This window comes from Palaemon carinicauda, chromosome 13 (genome assembly GCF_036898095.1).
Source record: "Palaemon carinicauda isolate YSFRI2023 chromosome 13, ASM3689809v2, whole genome shotgun sequence".
Taxonomy (NCBI): Eukaryota; Metazoa; Arthropoda; class Malacostraca; order Decapoda; family Palaemonidae; genus Palaemon; species Palaemon carinicauda.
In genome coordinates, this window is record NC_090737.1 from 119,773,337 (window position 1) to 119,795,778 (window position 22,442).

General features: G+C 41.8%; 2 protein-coding genes across 2 annotated transcripts in view; one reads left to right on the plus strand and one right to left on the minus strand.

The window, feature by feature from the left end:
* Positions 1-64: 64 nt before the first annotated feature.
* Positions 65-14,782, minus strand: LOC137652375 (uncharacterized). The gene is made up of 4 exons (XM_068385745.1): positions 14,620-14,782; positions 3,341-3,434; positions 1,973-2,091; positions 65-258 (listed from the first exon to the last, which is right to left on the minus strand). Exons 2-4 carry the CDS (start codon positions 3,427-3,429, stop codon positions 65-67), a joined length of 402 nt encoding a protein of 133 aa, XP_068241846.1. The 5' UTR covers positions 3,430-3,434; positions 14,620-14,782.
* Positions 14,783-16,658: 1,876 nt separating this feature from the next.
* LOC137652047 (uncharacterized) overlaps positions 16,659-22,442 on the plus strand; it is a 67,002-nt gene continuing 61,218 nt past the window's right edge. The window contains exon 1 of the mRNA XM_068385259.1: positions 16,659-16,797. The gene's annotated coding sequence lies outside the window, so the exon portion shown is untranslated. The remainder of the gene's footprint in view (positions 16,798-22,442) is intronic.

Below are 22,442 nucleotides of genomic sequence, written 5' to 3' on the forward strand. Positions count from 1 at the left end.
AGTACAATATTGTGAAAATTTATTTTTCTATAATTTAATGCTAAAACAAAGGATACAAGCCTTTCTACAATTCTGCTTCTCCAGATGTATCTTCTTCAGTCACTTCTTCAGTCCTATTTTCTGATTCTTCCTCAGCATTGCTAGCAGGCACAACCGCGTTACCTTCATCATCAAGTAATACACGGGATACAGGAGTGAGGCCTTCTACTCGTATCAAGGTAACATTTTTTGCATTCAGCAGCCTAGCAAAATACCGACCTGTCAAAACAACTTTCCATCACTCGCACAGAACAAATAATGCACACAATATAAAAGTGCATAAATTAGCATAAATTTCAAAATCATTTTTGTTTCTTAGCATACAAGTCAGGGGTTTTAAAAGACTACAGTTCTGAAGCAGTTTTCATGCAGACTGAAATTCAGAGAGCAAAAAGATTAAATAGTACAAAGACAATCTCTTAGCCACAGCGATGTCCTCCAAGATCTTTGAGGCTACAGTAAAAAATATACTAGTCCTGCTTCAAGGAACTGGTCCTGCTATTTTCCTTCCTTCCTTTCACTATGATCTACAGTGGTTTCAATAGATGTACAAGCAATGGAAAAGTCAAAATATAAAAATTAGTAACCTGTCTTAATAGGGGATGACTTGGGTCTGGCTAACAACATCCCTTTCTTTAATTTCTGACCCCTTTTAAGACTAAAATACTGTAGTTATTGACCAACCTAGTATTTTTCCAAATATCCCTTCACTCTCCTCAGTCAGGTCATAGGCTTACAAAATGCCTTCATTGTTAAGGAATTCCCAAACACAAACCTCTTCATGGTCCGAGTTCAAGATGGCTTCTATAATTAGAATCTTATCTCTTCTTTCTATCTTGAATTTAGAGAGATACCTGCCCAGAAAAAAACATAAATTCCTCTATCTCAAAAGTTTAACCTATTTTCTTATCTCTCTTAAAAAAAGACATAGAAACTGAAATCTACCAAGAATGAAATGACAAATGTGAAGAAGACCAATGATAAAAATTTTCCATGAAGGGACCACTAGCACAATGTCAGCTAACAGGCAGACAGTTAACAGCTTAGGAACCTTCTCAAAAGACCAACTAAAAACGTGACTATGAATCCAAACCACAAATCAACTTGAGTCTAAAAGGGTTAAATTAGATTGAATTTATGAATTCTGGGGAAACCCATTCAGTGTACTCCAAAAGTAAAAGAGGAGAGGTTTGAGAGCAAGATGGAAGAAAGAAAACCTAAATGGAGGCAGGGTACAGTCACTAAGAAGTTTTTCAGCTACCGTGGGAAGCTTGTAATATGACACGTGCGATAGCCAAGGAATTACTGTACCTTACAACTTTGCATCAATGAGAGTATTTTGTGAAAGCAAACAGAAAAGAAAGATATTTTCGTACTGTTTTCTTTTGGCAAACAAAAGAATATAACAAACATGTGGAAACAAAAAAAAAAATATAAAATCCATATACTGCACTCTACAGTACTTACAAGTAGATATTTCTCTTGAGCTGGAAGGTAAGTGATATTCGTAGTGCATATTAAGATAAAACAATCCCACTAAACTTACAATACACAAAATTGGTGGCAGGCAAGAATGTTTTAAACATAGCACAAGCCTAGATGGTTTCATAAAACTACTGTCAAAGTAACAGTATACTGTATGTGCAGCTAGTAATAAAGATTACTTCACTAAAGGACTAAGTGTAATCATCATAATATATAACATTTCAGAAAATTAGTAGTATGAAACAATAGAGGAGAGAAGCAGTTCCAATACAGTAGTACTTTTTTCTACTCAACAAATTAAGTGCATAAGAAGTGAAAGAAAATGTAAAGTGCATGGCTCCCATTATAATCTTATTCATAAAATATTTAAACTATAGTATATACTGTACAGCATATACTTTACTTATAAGTTATACTTCATTTATAAGAATACAGCACAATACTGTACCTTTAGAAATACTTTCGTCCTCAGGCCTAGTCCTCTTCAAACGTCCCGTCATACCAAGGTAGGCAATATAACCAAAAACATTCCAAGCAATGAAGGCATAAGCTAATGATAGATTCCGTCTGAAAGAAAAGGGAAGAGAATCTAAATTTCCAAAGACAAAGCAATTTCTTACACTAGGCCTCTATGTATGGTCTTCCAATTTTTAAGAGACAAAACAGACCCCATGCCCCACCAGTTAAAAATACCTCTTTTCATGTACAGTAGTCTGCAAAATTTAGAAGGGCTAAAAAATGTGTACTTTTTATAACAATATAAGTATTTACTATGGCTGCATTGGCAGAGATCAATTTCTCGATTCTACGGACAATTCTCTTTTCAGGGTTGCTACATTCAGCTAGCAAGGTGGCGAAGTTCATCAGGTGGGTTAAGGATACAATTCAGGTTAAGGCTGGATGTAATTGATACAAGTACAAGTAATACTCGAAAATTACAACAGGTAAAGTCAGGAGTGGATTGCGACGCATTTCGGAACTGCTTGCTCCGAAACGCGTCGCAATCCACTCCTGAATTTACCTGTTGTAATTTTCGAGTATTACTTGTACTTGTATCAATTACATCCAGCCTTAACCTGAATTGTATCCTTAACCCACCTGATGAACTTCGCCACCTTGCTAGCTGAATGTAGCAACCCTGAAAAGAGAATTGTCCGTAGAATCAAGAAATTGGACAACAAATTGAACTCTGCCGATGAAGCCATAGTATTCAACTCCACCTGTTTGAAGGAGGGTCTCCTACCAAGAAATATAAGTATTTGTACTCTACATTTAACTGTATTTTATAGTTTCTTTTTTCTTTAAATTAATTAATTTGTTCATATAGAAACTAGTAACTTATGACTAAATAGCAATTCAGGTGGGAAAGATCAAGTTGCAAAATGCCCTAGAATTTGACTGCTTGTGATTTGAATGATTTGTATGAGGTTATAATAAACAGCTAAACCCATGTCTCTTTGAAAAAAAAAAAAAGACTCATATTTCTGAGACATAAACCAAGATAATTACATGACACCTTAGGTTTGGGAGTTTATAAGTCCAAAGAATAATATCTCAAAGGATTAGCCTAGGCACTTACCCATTATGTAAGAAGTAGAGGCTAATAGTTCAGGAAAGTCTACACCTTGAAAGATGTCACAAAAAAAATAAATAAGTTTTAAGGGAATGAAGATGATGTGTCGGTAAAAGACAAGAACAAAAACTGGGAAAGGTTTGTTCAATACCTGTCCTGCTGCTTCTACAAATCTTAATGATTATGAGTGTAACCTCTAGTGTATAACATTGCAAAGGTTAAACTAAGCAAGACATTACTAACTTTGTAGAAAGAGCGTCTTCTTCAGGTATATATTTAGTCCTTCTTCTTACAAAGCGCCTCAAAAACCTGGGCATACGAAAGAAAGTCATCCCATCTGCAACAGGAATAATTGATAGATAATTAAAAATGTGATATCATTATTTTCAAACTAATATAACAAATTTAGAAGTAAGTTGTATTTTTAGCTAACTATACAAACCTGAGTTCTTTACAAAGGAGACTCATCCTTAGGAGAGCGGAAGTCCCCTTTCCAACTGGCTGAAACTTTTACTTGGGATTACAGCACTCGAGCATGATAATGCGTGAAGTGAGAATCCTTACACCTCGTTAACCAGTGGTGTACTAGAGGAGAGCAAGCATAAGAACACTATAGTGACAACTGTCTTAAGCAATGATAAGCAACAAGCAAACCCCACTCCCATCGTAAGGAGTGAGGGGATGATATTTCTATACATAATTAATGTATAAAACAACTAGGAGCTAGATAGGACTTACCTGCAGACAGATTGATTCTAGCTGACAGGGTGTCAGATGCTGTGCCCCAAAAGAAGGGAAGGTGAAGAAAATAAATGGCCAGTCATTTTAACATTCACCCCAAACTGATATGTAACTTCTGTCCTTAATCAGTTGATGATGGTCCCGTGAGACAAGCTAATGCAGATCAACCCTCTGAGCGGCTATGATATACCCTAGAGAAAACCTGTCTAGAGACCTGTGGGTCAAGTCCTGCAGGTAGTGGACTGTGAAAGTAGTCTGGCATTTTCAGATGCCTGTTTGTAAAACCTGTGTCACTGAAAGGTTCTTCCTAAATGCCATGGATGTGGTCACACCCTTGATATCGTGAGCTCTGGGTCGTGTCCCAAATAGATGTTTTAAATGGGGACGAACTATACTTGTGCATTTGAGATAGCATTGTAACACTCTCACAGGACAGTCCTTACTGGCGCGAGAACCATAGAGTTCCTCACTCATCAAGCTGCTAACCAGTGGGCTAACTGGGTCCTCAAAAAATGTAACACTGTGGCCGCCAGGCTCCACAGGCACATCAGTCGCCAAGAGTGTGTCAATCTTCGTAGCACCTCTATTAATGGTTAGTCACTCTTCTCTACTCTTGATGAAGAAGCTAAAACCGAGAGATGAAGGAAGGATATTAATGATTCACTGCATCAGCAGGCCATCTATTTATCTTCCATAGTCAGCCTCTAAAGCTGCAATGTCATCTTTGCAACGCTGCAAGCAACCTCATAGGAGCAATCCTTGGATGTCTCCATCCATGTTAGAAAAGGACACTCTCCAAAAGGTCTTAGATAGGTCCCCAGGCTTCTACAGTTGACTCTTTCTTGTAGAAAAGGCGTCTGGAGGCTGAAGACTGGTCATCGACTTCTCTGCCCTGATCAGATTTGTCGTCCTCCTAGTTTTAATCTGTGCTCACACGAACAGCATTTGTCTATTAGGTTATCTATAACAATTGGCTGATTCTAGCAAACTAAGTAAGACACTTCCCCTACACCAAGACAGGCTCCAAAGTGATGCTAAAATCTGGGGATCGAAATAAATCTAGAAAAGTTCTTTCTGCAACCATCTCAGAAACTAGAATATTCCTGGATGCAAATAAACACCCTACTAGGCAAAGTCTTTCCCTTCGAGAACAGAATAGAGAGACTAAGGCAAACAGCACCCGCCTTTCTGAAGCAAGACACGCTACCAGCACACTTGTGGCCTCGCTAAAAAGTTTATGGCTAGTTTCAGCTTTCACCGAAGTAATATATCCATAATAAAGAGAGAAAGGCTTTGTATTGTGTTGGAACAAATTTAATTCAATTTGTACACAAGGCTTACACATAATATAGCTAATTGATATAAACACTGGACTTTCAAAAAGGAGAAGTTCTGAAAAATGTTATTTCCATTAGTAAAATAAATTTTTGAATATACTTACCCGATAATCATGTAGCTGTCAACTCCGTTGCCCGACAGAATTCTACGGAAGGGATACGCCAGCGATCACTATACAAGAAGGGGGTGTACTCACCAGCGCCACCTGTGGCCAGGTACTGCAGTACTTCTTGTTGACACCACCTCAATTTTTCCTCGGTCCACTGGTTCTCTATGGGGAGGAAGGGTGGGTCAATTAAATCATGATTATCGGGTAAGTATATTCAAAAATTTATTTTACTAATGAAAATAACATTTTTCAATATTAATCTTACCTGATAATCATGTAGCTGATTCACACCCAGGGAGGTGGGTGAAAACCAGTGTACATGTATATCAGGAAGCTAAGTATCCCGTATTTCATATTATCAGTTATTCAAAATAACAATGAAATTATAAGTACCTGGTAAGGAAGTCGACTTGAACCATTACTCTGCCTTTAATAAGTTCGTCTTCCTTACTGAGCGCAGCGTTCCTCTTAGGAGGCTGAACAACCCTAAGGTGCTGAAGTATAAAGGGCTGCAACCCATACTAAAGGACCTCTACACAACCTCTAACCTAGGCGCTTCTCAAGAACGAATTGACCACCCGCCAAATCAACCAGGATGCGGAAGGCTTCTTAGCCTACCGTAACAACCCAAAAAACAACAATAAAAGCATTCAAGAGAAAGGTTAAAAAGGTTATGGGATTAAGGGAATGTAGTGGCTGAGCCCTCACCTACTACTGCACTCGCTGCTACGAATGGTCCCAGGGTGTAGCAGTTCTCGTAAAGAGACTGGACATCTTTGAGATAAAATGATGCAAACACTGACTTGCTCCTCCAATAAGTTGCATCCATAATACTCTGCAGAGAACGGTTCTGTTTAAAGGCCATCGAAGTGGCTACAGCTCTCACTTCGTGGGTCCTTACCTTCAGCAAAGCAAGGTCTTCATCCTTCATGTGAGAATGAGCTTCTCTAATCAGAAGCCTTATATAATACGAAACTGCGTTTTTGGACATAGGCATCGAAGGTTTCTTGATGGCACACCATAAGGCCTCTGATTGTCCTCGTATAGGTTTTGACCTTTTAAGATAGTATTTTAGAGCTCTGACAGGGCAAAGAACTCTCTCTAGCTCGTTACCCACCATGTTGGAAAGGCTAGGAATTTCGAACGATCTAGGCCAAGGACGTGAAGGAAGTTCATTTTTAGCTAAAAATCCGAGCTGTAAAGAACATGTTGCTGATTCGGATGTGAATCCTATGTTCTTGCTGAAGGCGTGAACCTCACTAACTCTTTTGGCTGTTGCAAGGCAGACGAGGAAAAGAGTTTTGAGAGTAAGGTCTTTGAAGGAAGCTGACTGGAGAGGTTCGAACCTAGGAGACATAAGGAACCTTAAGACTACGTCTAGATTCCAGCCTGGAGTGGACAAAAGACGTTCTTTAGAAGTCTCGAAAGATTTAAGGATGTCTTGAAGATCCTTGTTGGAGGAAAGGTCCAAACCTCTGTGGCGGAGAACTGAAGCCAACATACTTCTGTACCCTTTAATCGTAGGAGCCGAAAGAGATCTAATATTCCTAAGATGTAACAGGAAGTCAGCAACTTGGGTTACAGAGGTATTGGTAGAGGAAACTGCATTGGCTCTGCACCAGCTTCGGAAGACTTCCCACTTGGATTGATAGACTCTACGAGTGGATATCCTCCTTGCTCTGGCAATCGCTCTGGCTGCCTCCTTCGAAAAGCCTCTAGCTCTAGCGAGTCTTTCGACAGTCTGAAGGCAGTCAGACGAAGAGCGTGGAGGTTTGGGTGTACCTTCTTTACGTGAGGTTGACGTAGAAGGTCCACTCTTAGAGGGAGAGTCCTGGGAACGTCGACCAGCCATTGTAGTACCTCTGTGAACCATTCTCTTGCAGGCCAAAGGGGAGCAACCAGCGTCAGCCGTGTCCCTTCGTGAGAGACGAACTTCTGAATGACTCTGTTGATGATCTTGAACGGCGGGAATGCATATAAGTCGAGATGGGACCAATCCAGCAGAAAAGCATCCACGTGAACTGCTACTGGGTCTGGAACTGGGGAACAGTACAAAGGGAGCCTCTTGGTCATGGCGGTGGCGAACAGATCTATCGTTGGCTGACCCCACAAGGTCCAAAGTCTGTTGCACACGCTCTTGTGAAGGGTCCATTCCGTGGGGATGACTTGATCTTTCCTGCTGAGGCGATCTGCCGAGACGTTCATACTGCCCTGAATGAACCTCGTTACCAGTGTGAGGTTTAGACTTCTTGACCAAATGAGGAGGTCCCTTGCTATCTCGTACAGCTTCCTCGAATGGGTCCCTCCCTGCTTGGAGATGTATGCCAAGGCTGTGGTGTTGTCGGAGTTCACCTCCACCACCTTGTTTAGCAGGAGGGACTTGAAGTTCATTAAGGCCAGATGAACTGCCAGCAACTCCTTGCAGTTGATGTGAAGCGTTTCCTGTTCCTTGTTCCATGTTCCCGAGCATTCCTGTCCGTCCAAGGTCGCGCCCCAGCCCGAGTCTGATGCGTCCGAATAGAGATGAAGATTGGGGGTCTGAATCGCTAACGATAGACCCTCCTTGAGAAGGATGTTGGTCTTCCACCACAAGAGAGTAGTCTTCATCTCTTTGGTAACAGGAATAGAGACCGCTTCGAGCGTCAAATCCTTGTCCCAGTGAGCTGCTAGATGGAATTGAAGGGGGCGGAGGTGGAGTCTCCCTAACTCGGTGAACAGGGCTAACGATGACAGGGTCCCTGTTAGACTCATCCACTGTCTCACCGAGCATCTGTTCCTCTTCAGCATGCTCAGAATGCACTCTAGGGCTTGGCTGATTCTTGGGGCCGACGGAAAAGCCCGAAAAGCTTGACTCCGAATCTCCATTCCCAGGTAAACGATGGTTTGGGAGGGAATAAGCTGGGACTTTTCTAAGTTGACCAAAAGACCCAGTTCCTTGATCAAGTCCAAAGTCCAGTTGAGACTATCCAGACAGCGACGACTTGTGGGGGCTCTTAACAGCCAGTCGTCTAAATAAAGGGAGGCTCTGATGTCCGCCAAGTGGAGGAATTTTGCAATATTCCTCATCAGTCGCGTAAACACCATAGGCGCTGTGCTTAGGCCAAAACACAGGGCTTGGAATTGGTACACAACCTTTCCAAAAACGAATCTCAGGAAAGGTTGGGAGTCTGGATGAATAGGAACGTGAAAGTAAGCGTCTTTCAGATCCAACGAGACCATCCAGTCCTCCTGCCTGACCGCTGCTAGGACCGACTTCGTCGTCTCCATAGTGAACGTCTGCTTGGTGACATAAGCATTGAGCGCACTGACGTCCAGCACCGGTCTCCAACCTCCTGTCTTCTTGGCCACCAGAAAGAGACGGTTGTAGAAGCCCGGGGATTGATGGTCCCGGACTATCACCACTGCCTTCTTCTGTAACAGGAGCGACACCTCCTGGTGTAACGCTAGCCTCTTGTCCTTTTCCTTGTAGTTGGGAGAGAGGTTGATGGGAGAAGTGGTCAGAGGGGGATTGCGGCAGAATGGTATCCTGTAACCCTCCCTTAGCCACTTGACAGACTGGGCGTCTGCACCTCTTCTTTCCCAAGCTTGCCAGAAGATCTTGAGTCTGGCTCCTACTGCTGTCTGGAGAGGAGGAGAGTCAATGTTTGCCTTTCGAAGGCTTGGGACCTTTCTTAGACCTGCCCCTGAAACCGTCTGGACGGGTACTTCCTCGGCTGGGGGCTCTGCCACGAAAGGGCGGAATAAATCTTGTAGCAGGAGTATCGGCCACTGGGGTGCGGTAAGTTCTAGGAACCGAAGGAGCAACCTTAGCCTTACGTGCTGAAGAGGCCACAAGGTCATGAGTGTCCTTCTGAATAAGAGCCGCAGACAATTCATTGATAAGCTCCTCAGGAAACAGGAACTTAGAAAGCGGAGCAAAAAGTAACTGAGACCTTTGACAAGAGGTGATACCAGTGGAAAGGAAGGTGCAAAGTTGTTCCCTTTTCTTGAGTACTCCCGAAACAAACATGGAGGCAAGTTCGCCGGAACCATCGCGAATTGCTTTATCCATACAGGACATTATAAGCATGGCCGAGTCCTTGTCAGAAGGGGCAGTCTTCTTGCTCAAGGCCCCCAGGCACCAGTCGAGAAAATTAAAAATCTCAAAGGCGCGAAAGACACCCTTTAAGAAGTGGTCTAAGTCAGAAAAAGTCCAGCAGACTTTAGAGCGCCTCATAGCCGACCTTCGTGGAGAGTCAACCAAACTTGAGAAGTCAGCCTGGGCAGAGGCAGGGATTCCCAAGCCTGGTTCCTCTCCTGTGGCATACCATACGCCCGCCTTAGAAGTCAGCTTAGTAGGTGGAAACATAAATGAAGTCTTCCCTAGTTGCTGTTTGGACTGCAACCAATCCCCTAACATTCTCAAAGCTCTCTTAGAGGATCTAGCGAAGACGAGCTTAGTGTAGGCCGACTTAACAGGTTGCATGCCTAGAGAAAACTCTGATGGAGGAGAGCGAGGGGTAGCAGAAACAAAATGATCCGGGTAAACCTCTCTGAAAAGAGCCAGGACCTTGCGAAAGTCAATGGAGGGTGGTAACGACTTGGGTTCCTCCACGTCAGAAGAGGGATCATCCAGGTGCGCAGCTTCCTCCTCAGAAACCTCATCACCTGAGGGTTGAGAAGCGAGAGGTAAAGTTACAGCGGTATGCTGAACGGCAGGATCCTGACAAGCGGGTGCATAAACACTTGCGGACTCATCCTCAAGTCTCTGATGAAGAGGATGAGGGCTGGTAATGACAAAGTCATGAGGCTGGGAAGAAGGAGGCTCTGCGGGAGTCTGGGGAGCAAGCGTGGTGAGAGGCGACTGTAGTAAAACCTGAGGTTCAGGCTGCAAAGACTGGTCAAGTAGAGGAGAAGGTGGTAGATGCATGCGTTGAGGTGGCTGACTCATTGCATGAGGTTCCTGTCTCAAGAGTTGCGCTTGCTTCAAGGGTTGAGGTGGCTGCGCAGTAAGAGATTCCTGTCTCACGAGTTGAGGTTCTTGAGGTGTGAGCTGCGAGAGTTGAGGTGGCGGCTGCGCAGAAAGCGGCTCCTGTCTCACGAGTTGAGGTTCTTGAGGTGCTTGCCTCGAGAGTTGAGGTTCTCGCCTCGAGGAAAGTGGAGGTAGCAGCTGCGAGAGCTGAGGTGGCTGCCTCAAGGATGGTAGAGGTTGTCGTACCTCAAGAGGTCGCTGCCTCGAGGATGGTCTTACTGCAAGAAACTCTTGTCTCAAAGGAAGAGGAGGTTGTAAGGCATAAGACTCCTGTCCCCATTGTTGAGGAGGTTGCCGCGTGGTAAGAGGTTCCTGCCTCAAGGAAGGTGGAGGTTGCTGCACAACGCTGGTATCTGGCAACTCCCAACGCGGTAGCTCACGCATGGAGGTAGCTTGAGGAACCTCAACTTCGTACGTCTGGCAGACTGGACTGCGTAGAGGAGGAGGAGCGCTCGCAGGAGGAGGTGTAACCTTCTCTGCCTGAAACTCACGCATTAAGACCGCAAGCTGCGACTGCATAGACTGCAGCAAAGCCATCTTGGGATCAACAGACGATGAGGTCTGTTGAGGCAAAGCCTTAACAGAAGTTGAGGTCTGTTGAGGCATCGCCTTACCTCTCTTAGGAGGCGTGCAGTCACCTGATGACTGCGGCGAGTCAGAGCTAGCCCAATGACTACATCCGGGCTGTTGAACTCGTGAGGTCTGGACTTTACGCTTAAGAGGTCTTGGGACCTGAGTCCAGCGTTTTCTCCCGGGAAAATTCTTCTGCAGACGAGGAAAATAAAGGCTCAATCGTCTGAGAGTGGAAGTGACGATCTCTGTAAGATACGCCCGCAACCACCGAGGATACTGCTGTGCGCCGATCAAGGCCTGCCGAACCCTTTTGCCCTTCGACATTGCTTCTCCCCTGGGCTTGGGAGCTTGCAAGAGGTCCCGGACTGGGAGGACGACTGGCACGCACAGAAGTACCCTCACGCACAACACTGACACTGACACTAGCACTCGGCACAGCACTGGCACTACCACTTCCCACTGCACTTTTCACTTTAAGTTCCTTGACGTCCGCCAAGAGGAACTTGTGGTCACTCACTACCGACTCCACTTTATCACCTAAAGCCTGAATGGCACGTAAAACATCAGACATATCAGGCTGAGCACAAATAGTAGGTTCGGGGGTAGCCACTACAGGGGGAGGAAAAGGTTGAGGATCATGGGGTGAGGAATAAAGCGAAGAGCGAGCCGAACTCCTCCTAACTCTCTCTCTCTCTAACTTAGTGGTATACTTGAGGAATCGAACAAAATCAAGTTCCGAAAGTCCGGCGCATTCCTCACATCGATCTTCCAACTGACAGGATTTTCCCCTACAGTCGGAACAAACGGTGTGAGGATCAACCGAGGCCTTCGGAATACGCCTAATACAAGTCCTACATCGTCTTTGGGGAGGAGCTTGAGAAAGGTCGGACATCTTGAATCAAAGAACAGTCAAGGGGGATTCCAATTAAAGCAAAAGATCGTTAACCATTAATCAAATCAATTTAAAAGCTATCTAAGCTAAGAGACAAGTTTCCTGTATAGCGAAAGCTGAAATCTTAGAGCAATACTTCACCAAAAACCGTGAACAAGACTCCAAAATTATAAGCGTATCCATGTAGGTCTTGCCGGAAGCACGACAGAGGAAAAATTGAGGTGGTGTCAACAAGAAGTACTGCAGTACCTGGCCACAGGTGGCGCTGGTGAGTACACCCCCTTCTTGTATAGTGATCGCTGGCGTATCCCTTCCGTAGAATTCTGTCGGGCAACGGAGTTGACAGCTACATGATTATCGGGTAAGATTAATATTGAAAATTAGTTAATTTTCCACATCAATTGATACCATTTTGAGAGAAAAGATATTAGTACAGTAAGTGTTGTTGTGGTAAGGCTTTGGGATTTTCAAAATCTCAACCAAAAATTAACATCTTGCTAAGCACTCTTGTAAAGCTGTTATCCCAATCAATTAAGTTCATCTTATTTTCATCATACAAAAACTTGAACTTAATCTATTCTCTAGTTTACGCATTACTCCCCTGCTACTTTTCCAGCCTTTCCTGTATCCAGTTGGCTACTAATTATTATGCCTGTAATACTCCATTTTATAATTTGCAACAGTCAAATCTTAAAACTTAAGTAGTAGGTTGGCCTGGGCACCAGCCACCCATTGAGATATTACCGCTAAGTTATGAGGCCTTTTGACTGGCCAGACAGTATTACATTGGATCCTTCTCTCTGGTTACGGTTCATTTTCCCTTTGCCTACACACACAGTGATTAGTTTGGCCTACTTATTGCATATTCTCCAATGTCCGCATACACCTGACAACATTGAGATTAGCAAAGAATTCTTCTAAATCCGAGGGGTTAACTACTGCACCGTAATTGTTCAGTGGCCACTTTTCTCTTGGTAGGGTAGAAGAGACTCTTTAGCTATGGTAAGCAGCTCTTCTAGGAGAAGCACACTCCAAAATCAAACCATTGATCTCTAGTCTTGGGTAGTGCCATAGCCTCTGTACCATGGTCTTCTACTCTCTTGGGTTAGAGTTCTCTTGCTTGAGGCTACACTCAGGCACACTACTCTATCTTGTTTCTCTTCCTCTTGTTTTGTTAAAGTTTTTATAGTTTATATAGGAGATATTTAATTTAATGTTACTCTTCTTGAAATATTTTATCTTTCCTTAAGTTTCCTTTCCTCACAGGGCTATTTTCCCTGTTGGAGCCCCTGGGCTTATAGAATCCTGTTTTTCCCAATAGGGTTGTAGCCTGGCAAGTAACAATAATAATAATAATAAAATATAAATCAGTCCACAACTAGATATTTCTTGATACTGTACAGTATACCATATACAGTAAGCTCCACTGCAGGTCATTATCAACTATCTTATCATACTAAAAAAAATACTTCACTACTTTTTGTATAAAAAAAATACTTCAATCTTCCTTATTCTGCAGTTTAAGTTTGTTTTTAATCACTTGACTCATTTCCTTCCTTGCCTGCAACTTCGAAAACTACAAACTTGAATTAAAAATTAATAAGCATATAATCTCTACTGCAAGGAAAATCCATCTTTCTTACTCTGTGGTTAAAAATATTTCAAGACTTATAATAGAAATATAGTAAAATTCCAGGAAAAGTAAGTAGTGGTAATGACTAAGCCTCCTATACTCCCTTGGTCATTGGATATAAAGAATCCCAGTACGACATTAATATTTTGAAAAATTCAAGTTTCTCCTATGGAAATTGAGGTCATCCTTATATAAGGAATGTTATAGACTCCATGCGTTCCAAGGGTAGGTAGGAAATGGTGTGCTAGATTGGGTAAAAGTGGGCTAGATGAGTTTTGAGTTAAGATACAGGTTCAGGGGTGTATGTGCGATAGCGGCCACTTGTATGTATGATTACGGCTAACTTAGAATACGGCAGTGGAAGGGGGGGTCGCAGGGGGGTGTTAGCACCCCCCACTCCAGGTAAATAGGTAAGGACACAGATTGTAGGTTAAGTTGGGAAGGAAAACTTTAGGTTAGTTGATATCAATATTTAATCCAAATAGGAGGAACTGGTCACTGATATACAAAGGCTCCCGGGTCCATATTTTATTTTATGATTTACAGTAATATTAGCCACTATGGGTTGGGAAATTTTGTGGGCCATGTCCGGAAAAGACAAAATATTCTGGTGTACGCTAGATTAGGGAAATTTTGATCAAACCTCACACTTGTAGGGGTGTATGTATTATAGCGGCCACCGTTATGTGTTTTGTAATGATGGCCGACTATGAATACGGCAGTGTAAGGGAGGTCGCAGGGGGGCATTAGCCACTCCCCGTTAGGTAAGTAGTTAAGGACATGGCTTGTAGTTTAGGTTAAATGAGGAAGTTTAGGTTGGTTGGTGTTCATTTCCTATGCACGCTAGATGAACTGGCCGCTGATATACAAAGGCTTCCACTTGTATCCCTTTCTATATTTTAAAGTACAATAGATCAAGTTATAGCTAGGGAACATGGGGATACCTACTTACCTAACGAGAGCGCGGGGGGGGGGGGCTAAGGGCCCCCCTGTGACCCCCTTACACTGCCGTATTCTATGTTAGCTGTAATAATACATACAGGTGGCCGCTATCATACATACACCCCTGCGCTTATACCTAACTCAAAATTGCTATATAATTAATAGTATGAGCTGGCTACTCTCAGGCAGCTGAGATCTGATCCCAAACTACGACGATATTAGTTCTTAATAAACCAAAGTCTTTACTAAGATAAAACATGCTAGCATGTGCTTAAATACTTACATAGACGTTCTTATATAAATTGTGAGATTAAATATTCGTGAAATCGATGAAACATTACTTAAAACCGGCTGGGGTCTAAGCCATACATAGTAGTAGTATTGATGAGTTCAGACCTAAAAAAGGGTTAAGGGCTCCTCCGTCATCCCTCCCTCATTGCCCTTTCACCCCCAAAGGACGTACCGGTACGTTTTTGCAAAACACTGTTAATTACATATTTTTACATATTTTTGATAAATTTATGAAAAACTTCAGGCATTTTCCAAAAGAATGAGACCAACCTGACCTCTCTAGGACAAAAATTAAGCCTGTTAGAGCAATTTTAAAAAATTATATAGCAAAATGTGCTCGAAATTTAACCTTATGGTGGGGGTAAAAGGGCAGGATTTAAATAAAGTATATACTATGAATAATGAATCCATCTAATCATCCTATATATGATGTATAAAGTTTTATAAGCTATTTATCAATTTGAAATCATCTTCTTTTCAGATCTGTTTTATTAAAGGTGTAAAATTTGGATTCACTTACCATTATTCTACCCTGTCATTACATGAATGTTTCGTGCAAATTAGATAAATTTGGTTTTTCATTGTTTCTTTAACCAATAGTTTATCATCTGATGTAATAATGTTACGAAAAAGCGTTACCATTTTATACACAATTCTATTCCTAAGTGGCCATATTCTTGTTTCTGCTATTAGCTTACAATCAGTTAAAGATGCAACTTATTCAAACATTCCTATCATAATCTTATACTTTATATCCCCTTGTTCTTTCTTTTACTTTTATTTTATAACACCATAATTTTTAATATTTGCTACAAATGTAAGTACCACTATACTGTTTCATATGTCTTTACTCTCACCAGAAATGTCAACTCTCTTATCCTGTTAACCTCTGCTTATTTCTTAAGGATATCTTTGAGTTCTCACAAGTTATTATGCATATTTCCTTTCTGTTTCCCTTTGCCTCACGCTAAGACTATTGTCTCCTTTGTACGAGAATAATTCTTAGTATTAATATTCTTTAACTGTTTCTATCCCTCCATCTCTACCTATCTCGATAATTCCGTTAACATTTCCAACTTCGTTTTTGTTTCTTATAGCTAACACCACTGACTCGTATTAATTGTTGTAAAATGCCTAAAATAATAACAAGGCATTAGCACTACTTATTTGAAGGTAGAAATTAGAGATGAAATAAAATATTTTGTTTGTTAGAACTTCTGAACATCTTCGTATAAGGCTATAAGCTAAGAAGTGGGGTACTGAAGAGTGTAAAGAAGAAATAGAAAGTAAAGCGAGCTTAGAATTATATAAACCCGTGGAAGAAAGAAATTAAAGAGTTACTTTATGACAATACATTTGCTTCAGTGATATTTTTTAGAGCAAGAACTAATACGATGAAACTAAATATTGTAAATAGACACAATGGGGGGAATGTAAACTGTATTTTTTTGTGAAAATGATGAGAAAGATTTGATACAATTTTTTGTTGTTTTGCCAGGAATATAGAAAAGAAAGCAGTGCATTAATTGAAATACAACAACCCTACGAGGAAGACCTAAAGAAAATGGTAGGATTATTTTTATTTAGTGAAACAAATATAGAAAAGAACAAAAAAGAAGTATTAAACCTAATGTGGAGGAAAAGACAAAACAGTAAAGAAAAGCAAATCTTAGGGGAAAATGTGAAGATAATTTGCGTGACCTGTGCAAAGATGAAGAAGATACTACCGAACATTTATTTTTATGCCCAAAATTGGGACAGCTAATGAATGTAGACATAAGTTTAGGTTCGCTGAAAAATCCTAGCAGGGATCTGGCTGCATTTATAGGTAGGGAATGCATATAAAAGAAGAATTTAAGAAGTCCAAACTGACCACAATAGGTTGCCAAAACTGATGATAGCAAGGTATTATCCTATCTAATTTCAAGGTAGAATGGAATAAAAGTAATGATTGAGAATCTCATTACGGTATTGATCTATTTAAGGCACAGGTAATATAAACTTAATAACAATAATAAGAATAAGCTTAAAGAAGCTTTGCACCCATCTATAAAAAGGTAGAGTGGCCGCAAACTTATTTTGCGGAGTGAGCAAGAAGGAACCAGGATCTATCAAGTTTTAATTTTCAAACACACTTGGAACATTATCATCGCGTTGAATTGTCTATTGAGTAAGTTTGAAGTTAAATGTGAAAGTAGATAAATCTTTCTGCGGGGACAAATAGACTATAGCCAAATACCAGTATAGTATTCAAACGTTCGCTGAACACAGGACCAGAGGCTTAACTAGTCTAATGTCAAACTTTTCGCGAACTTATAATTTTTGGGGGGTCGGTGACTAGCTAGGGGTATATGTATGATAGCGGCCACCTGTATGTATTATTATGTTCAACTTAATATTTGGCATTGTAAGGGGGGTTGCAAGGGGACGTCAGCCCCCCCCCCCCCTTTAGGGAAGTAGGTTAGGACACGGCTTGTAGGTTAGGTTAGAGGGAAAAGTTTAGGTTAGTCGACGTCCATTTTTAATCAACGCGTGAGGAACTGGCCGCTGATATACAAAGGCTCCGTTGACCATTTGTTGGATAAAGCTTCAGAATAGTTGCACCCAACGAGTAGTAGTTTGTTTAAACCTTGGATAGGGAAGGTTAGGTTAGGTAGTTTATATTTTATGTATTCTAGACTAGGCCCTATTACTGAATGAAAGTCTTCGTGATAGTTTATCAAACCTAGCTTGTCTTACTGGTTACTGAAAAGCAAATCGCCCCAAAAAAGTCCCAAAAGAAGACACCAAATGTCACCATTATTGTGCTTGCCCAATTTAATAGGCAAGTTGTGTTGTCACTATATTTTCCATTATTTTTTTCTATATTCATAGGGAATTGTGAACACAAGCTATCAGTTTTATGGTAGATTTCAATTAGAAGAGTTCACCATTACTTTTTCACTCTTAAATACTTGCCGTTTAATCGAAACAAATTCATATATAAACCTTACGTTCCTTCTTAACTTTACACCCACCATCAACCTTTACTAACTTAGGATGTCGTGTTCGTGCTCAGCGTACAGTGTTGTTTCTATGACCGGTAACAGGATAGAATAAAACCCTTATTATTATTGGTACAGTTCTGAAAGGTATGATAAAAGTTAAAGTTGCAGGTTTTAGGTCTCCACCGAGACGATTTACATCGTTCTCCTCGGGCGACCATTAGCCAGCAGGGACTATCACTAGTCCCCTCTAACCTCCCCCCAGGCGCCACCCTGGGAGTACCCCCCGGTAGAAGGTCTCACGGTATTCGCGTCCCTGGCGGGGACCGAACTCGGGACCTCTGCAATAGAAATCCGCGACGCTACCAACCTTGCTGGTTAAAATGGTTAAAATTATTAAATTTGTAATTAGAATGAATTAGTCTTTTGCACAAATATATTGAAGATAGTGGACTGACATACATTAGAAATGGGGTAAAAATAGCATTATAAGGAAACTGCATCGATGTAATAGAAAACCTTTCTGTGCATAACAGACGATGATTTATATGTGATGGTATTACATGGCTAATTTACCACTAAATTTGTCAACTTGTCAGGTTTTGAATTTTTTTTATTGTAGCAATGACTTCTAATGACATTCCTTAACTCTTTAGCTATCAAGTTGATAATGATCCCTATGGAAAACAGTTTTGATATCGTCATAAATTCCAGTTGAACCATAGTGATTGGTGAATTTTGATGTCAGTTATACTGTATTTCTGAAGTCAAAGTAACAAAGTCTTGGAGATCACAAATCACTGTTTGGCCAAAATTTTTCCAAACTTTTCTCAGAGATCGATAGAGAAATCACTACTCCTTGAAACCAGTTTGGTTGAGACGTTTATTGACAACATCATAACGCCTGCTCTTATAAATGTTGCAACCCTACAGTTCAAATTACAGTATACAAACCTGAGTCTTTTTAACCCTTTTACCCCCAAAGGACGTACTGGTATGTTTCACAGAAGCCATCCCTTTACCCCCATGGACGTACCGGTACGTCCTTGCAAAAAAAATGCTTTAGAATTTTTTTTTTTCATATTTTTGATAATTTTTTGAAAAAATTCAGGCATTTTCCAAGAGATTGAGACCAACCTGACCTCTCTATGACAAAAATTAAGGCTGTTAGAGCAATTTAAAAAAAATATACTGCAAAATGTGCTGGGGAAAAAAATAACCCCCTGGGGGTTAAGGGTTGGAAATTTTCAAATAGCCTGGGGGTAAAAGGGTTAAGGTTTAAAGGCTACTCTTGAATAACAGAGGCAAAGGACAGTTGACATTGCCCTGTCAAGCAGGACAATGTCCTAGAGACTGACTATATTACACATGATTAGTGCCCAAGCCTTCTCTCCACCCAAGCTAGGGCCAAGGAGGGTAAGGCAATGGCTACTGATAACTCAGCAGATAGACCTATAGGCTCTCCTAAACCCACCATTCTTAGCTCATACTTAGCTTCCACCACCATCCCCCTAGAAAGTCCCAGCTGCTATCAAAGTGGTTTACCAGTAGCCAGTGGGAGAGCCAGTTGCCCTCCTCTGCTACCACCAGGCAACTACCAAACGGTTGTTAACATCTCGTTTAAAGTTTAACTGTAGCGAGGCGAGATGTTGATCACGTCGCAACCAGAAACTTACTGACGATTCGACCTGAGGTAGCACGCTGCCCGTCCCCGGGTCGCCTCAGGGCATGTACCACACTGCCAGAGGTTGACCTTGTAGAAAACGGGAAGAGGGTAAACTATACAAAAAGCTGGTCGGTTAGGTAGAGTTAACCAGTAACTCCTAAGAAGGTAGTTCTAGGTAAGTATGTTAGGAAAAATACAAATTACTTAAAAATTTGTGATATTCCAGCTGTTATCATTCTGCTACATAAATGATGAGGGTTTGTATATTTAGGAAAAATAAGAATTACTTTCAAATATTTGTCATTTTTCACAAAGGAAAAACTTATTCTTTGGAAGATGCTGTGTGGTTTTCAAGGACTTTCCTGTTCTTAGAGACCACACAGCACTCTAACCCCCCAAAAATAGTTTTGACGGAGGTGCTCTGTGGTCTCCAAGAACAAGAAAGTCCTATGATATTTTTCTGTAAAGAAAGATGATGAATCTTTTTAAAAATTTAGGTATATCTAAGATTAGTTTCGAGGTTCACCATTCCCCTCGACGACTAAATAAGAAGGCTGTAAAGAGAAGTGTTACATCAAGCTTAGCAAGACCTACTTTCACAAAGAGAGTACAGTATCTTAGATTCCCATCAGGTCAAAAAACTCTGATAGGAAGACTTCAGAAAATGGGTCTTTTAAAAAAGGGATTTTGACGTAGGAAAAATCTATTTCTGGGCGAGGGACCTGTGCCGCCCAGTGAATAAGCTCCATTTAGCACTTATTCTTAGGTAATTTACTGCTAAATATACCAGAGAAAAAATGTAAAGGAGTGCTAGGTTAACTAGCTCGCTCACCTATTGGTGTCGGTATAAAATTGGGCGTATAATCCAGAGGTCCCGCACTATTTAGATTCATCCACGACAGAAACCCCAATAGAGGAGAGCCGTTCAACCTCACTCGGTACTACTAACACTGCATCCGCTCAGAACCCAACTCCTTAGCACCCAAAGTTTGGGGACTCCAAGGGAGAGGAGCTGGGAGGGTTCACTGGGCTGCACAGGTCCCTCGCCCAGAAATAGATTTTTCCTACGTCAAAATCCCTTTTCTGGGCTCGAACCTGTGCCGCCCAGTGAATCTATACAAGAGAAATGTCACCAAACTTGCAAAATAAAGGAAAAAACATAAGCGTAAGGGAAATACAGGATGCTTTAATCAGAGATGAGTACCAAAAAACAATTATAAGGGTATCTTAAATATGAACATAAATCCAATAAGGTAGGTATAATAATGCCGTGAGTGGTAATATATACAGATACTCAGGAGTTTAAAAATTTACAAATATAATAACAGTATTCAGGTGCGAGACCAACGAATACAATAGGGTATAAATGAGGCAGGTAGGAGGGAGAGATAAAGAGACAAGGCATTAACCTGTGAGTTACCTGGGAGTAAATACGCTCCCTGCGGCTACTGTAGAAAATTTTAGGGCTTCCAAATGTTTAAGGTAGTGTTTCTTGAACACTGACGGTGATTTCCACCCTGTATACCTGGAAAGGTCCGTAAAATTCATGTGGTGAAAAAAGTTCACCGAAGTAGCAACCGCTCTGATATCATGTGCAAGAGGAAAAGAGTCAGGGTTAGCTTGTTTAATAAAATACAAAATTTGTTGCCTGATCCCTTTAATAGTAATGGTACCGCCTTGTTCTCTAACGAATAGAGGCCCCGAGGAGTTAGAGGAGGTCCGGGATAAATAAGACCTAAGAGTAGTAACAGGGCACAGAGACGGGTCTTGCGTGAGGGGAACAATTTTCCAGGAGGACCATCTGTTCTGAGGGTCTTCGTTCTTAGCCAAAAAGAATTTGTTAGGAGAAAGAAGGACCTCTCCCGAAGGCAGGAAGTCAATATGACCCGGGTCTCTCGACAAGGCTGCCAGTTCAGAAATTCTTGCCCCGGAAGCCAAGCTCACCAGGAAAAGTGTTTTCCTGAGAAGGGGAATGTAATCACAAGAACTGTTAATGGTATCAGAAGCCAATTTGAGTACATCATTAAGGAACCAGGTCACCGGGGTAGGACGAGTAACCGGTTTCAGTCTGGCACAAGCTTTCGGAATTGAAGCTAACAAAGAGTCGGTTAAGTCTATGTTAAAACCCACTAGGAAGATCTTTTTCAGAGCAGATTTAATAGTGGTGATAGTATTGGCTGCCAGACCTGATTCTAATAAAGATCTAAAGAAAGTGACTGTAAGGTTCAAGTTCATACAGTTCACGTCTGAGTCTATCAACAATTTTGCCAACTTTTTAACTGCAGAGTCATACTGGCGGATGGTGGAATCCCGTTTATCCGATTCTAGGAACAAGGTGTTTTGAGGATCAATATTGGCACCATGCATGGCCGCAAACTTCATAAGGTCCATAAAGTTAGGGCGCTCTGAATGTTTGAGAAAGCGTACACAACGCGTGTTTGTACTATCTGAGACAGAACCGGATTGGGTATCGGGTGAGGGTATAGTCTCAACTCTCGCAGGAGAGGATACCAGTTGCTCTTGGGCCAGTTGGGTGCGACCAAGGCTACTTGTCCCTTGAAGGATCTCAGCTTGTCTAGAACTTTCAGCAAAAGATTCACCGGGGGAAAGAGATAAATCTTTTCCCAGGTGTCCCAATTCTGTGCCATGGCGTCTGTGGCGTAAGCCTGAGGGTCTAGATTGGGAGCCACATATACTCTCAATTTGTGGTTGGACTCCGTGGCGAAGAGGTCCACTTGGAGACCGGGAACCTGAGAGAGAATCCACCGAAATGACTTTAGATCGAGTGACCATTCCGATTCTAGAGGGGAGGTCCGGGACAGGGCGTCTGCCACTACATTCCGGACTCCCGCCAGGTGGACAGCTGAAAGATGCCAACGGTTCAAGGCTGCTAGGGAGAATATGGCTACTAGAACATGGTTCAGAGGCCCTGACTTTGACCCGGCTCTGTTGAGGCAGCGGACCACCACTTCGCTGTCGAGGACCAGACAAAGGTGTTGTTTCTTGGGAAGAGCGAGACATTTCAGGGTTAGAAGAACTGCCATGGCCTCCAGCACATTGATGTGAAATTGGCGGAACAAGGGAGACCAAAGACCTTGAACTTTCTTGAGCTGAGAATAGCCGCCCCAACCTGATAAGGATGCGTCCGTGTGAATGATTAATTTC

What these genes read in the sequence shown, in the direction of transcription:
- LOC137652375 (XM_068385745.1), bottom strand. Translation starts at nt 3,429, where the DNA reads ATGACTTTCTTTCGTATGCCCAGGTTTTTGAGGCGCTTTGTAAGAAGA. An exon ending in GAAGACGCTCTTTCTACAAA is followed by an intron (nt 2,092 to 3,340) that starts GTTAGTAATGTC and finishes CTTTTCTTTCAG; the next exon opens with ACGGAATCTATCATTAGCTT. An exon ending in GGACGAAAGTATTTCTAAAG is followed by an intron (nt 259 to 1,972) that starts GTACAGTATTGT and finishes TTGTTTTGACAG; the next exon opens with GTCGGTATTTTGCTAGGCTG.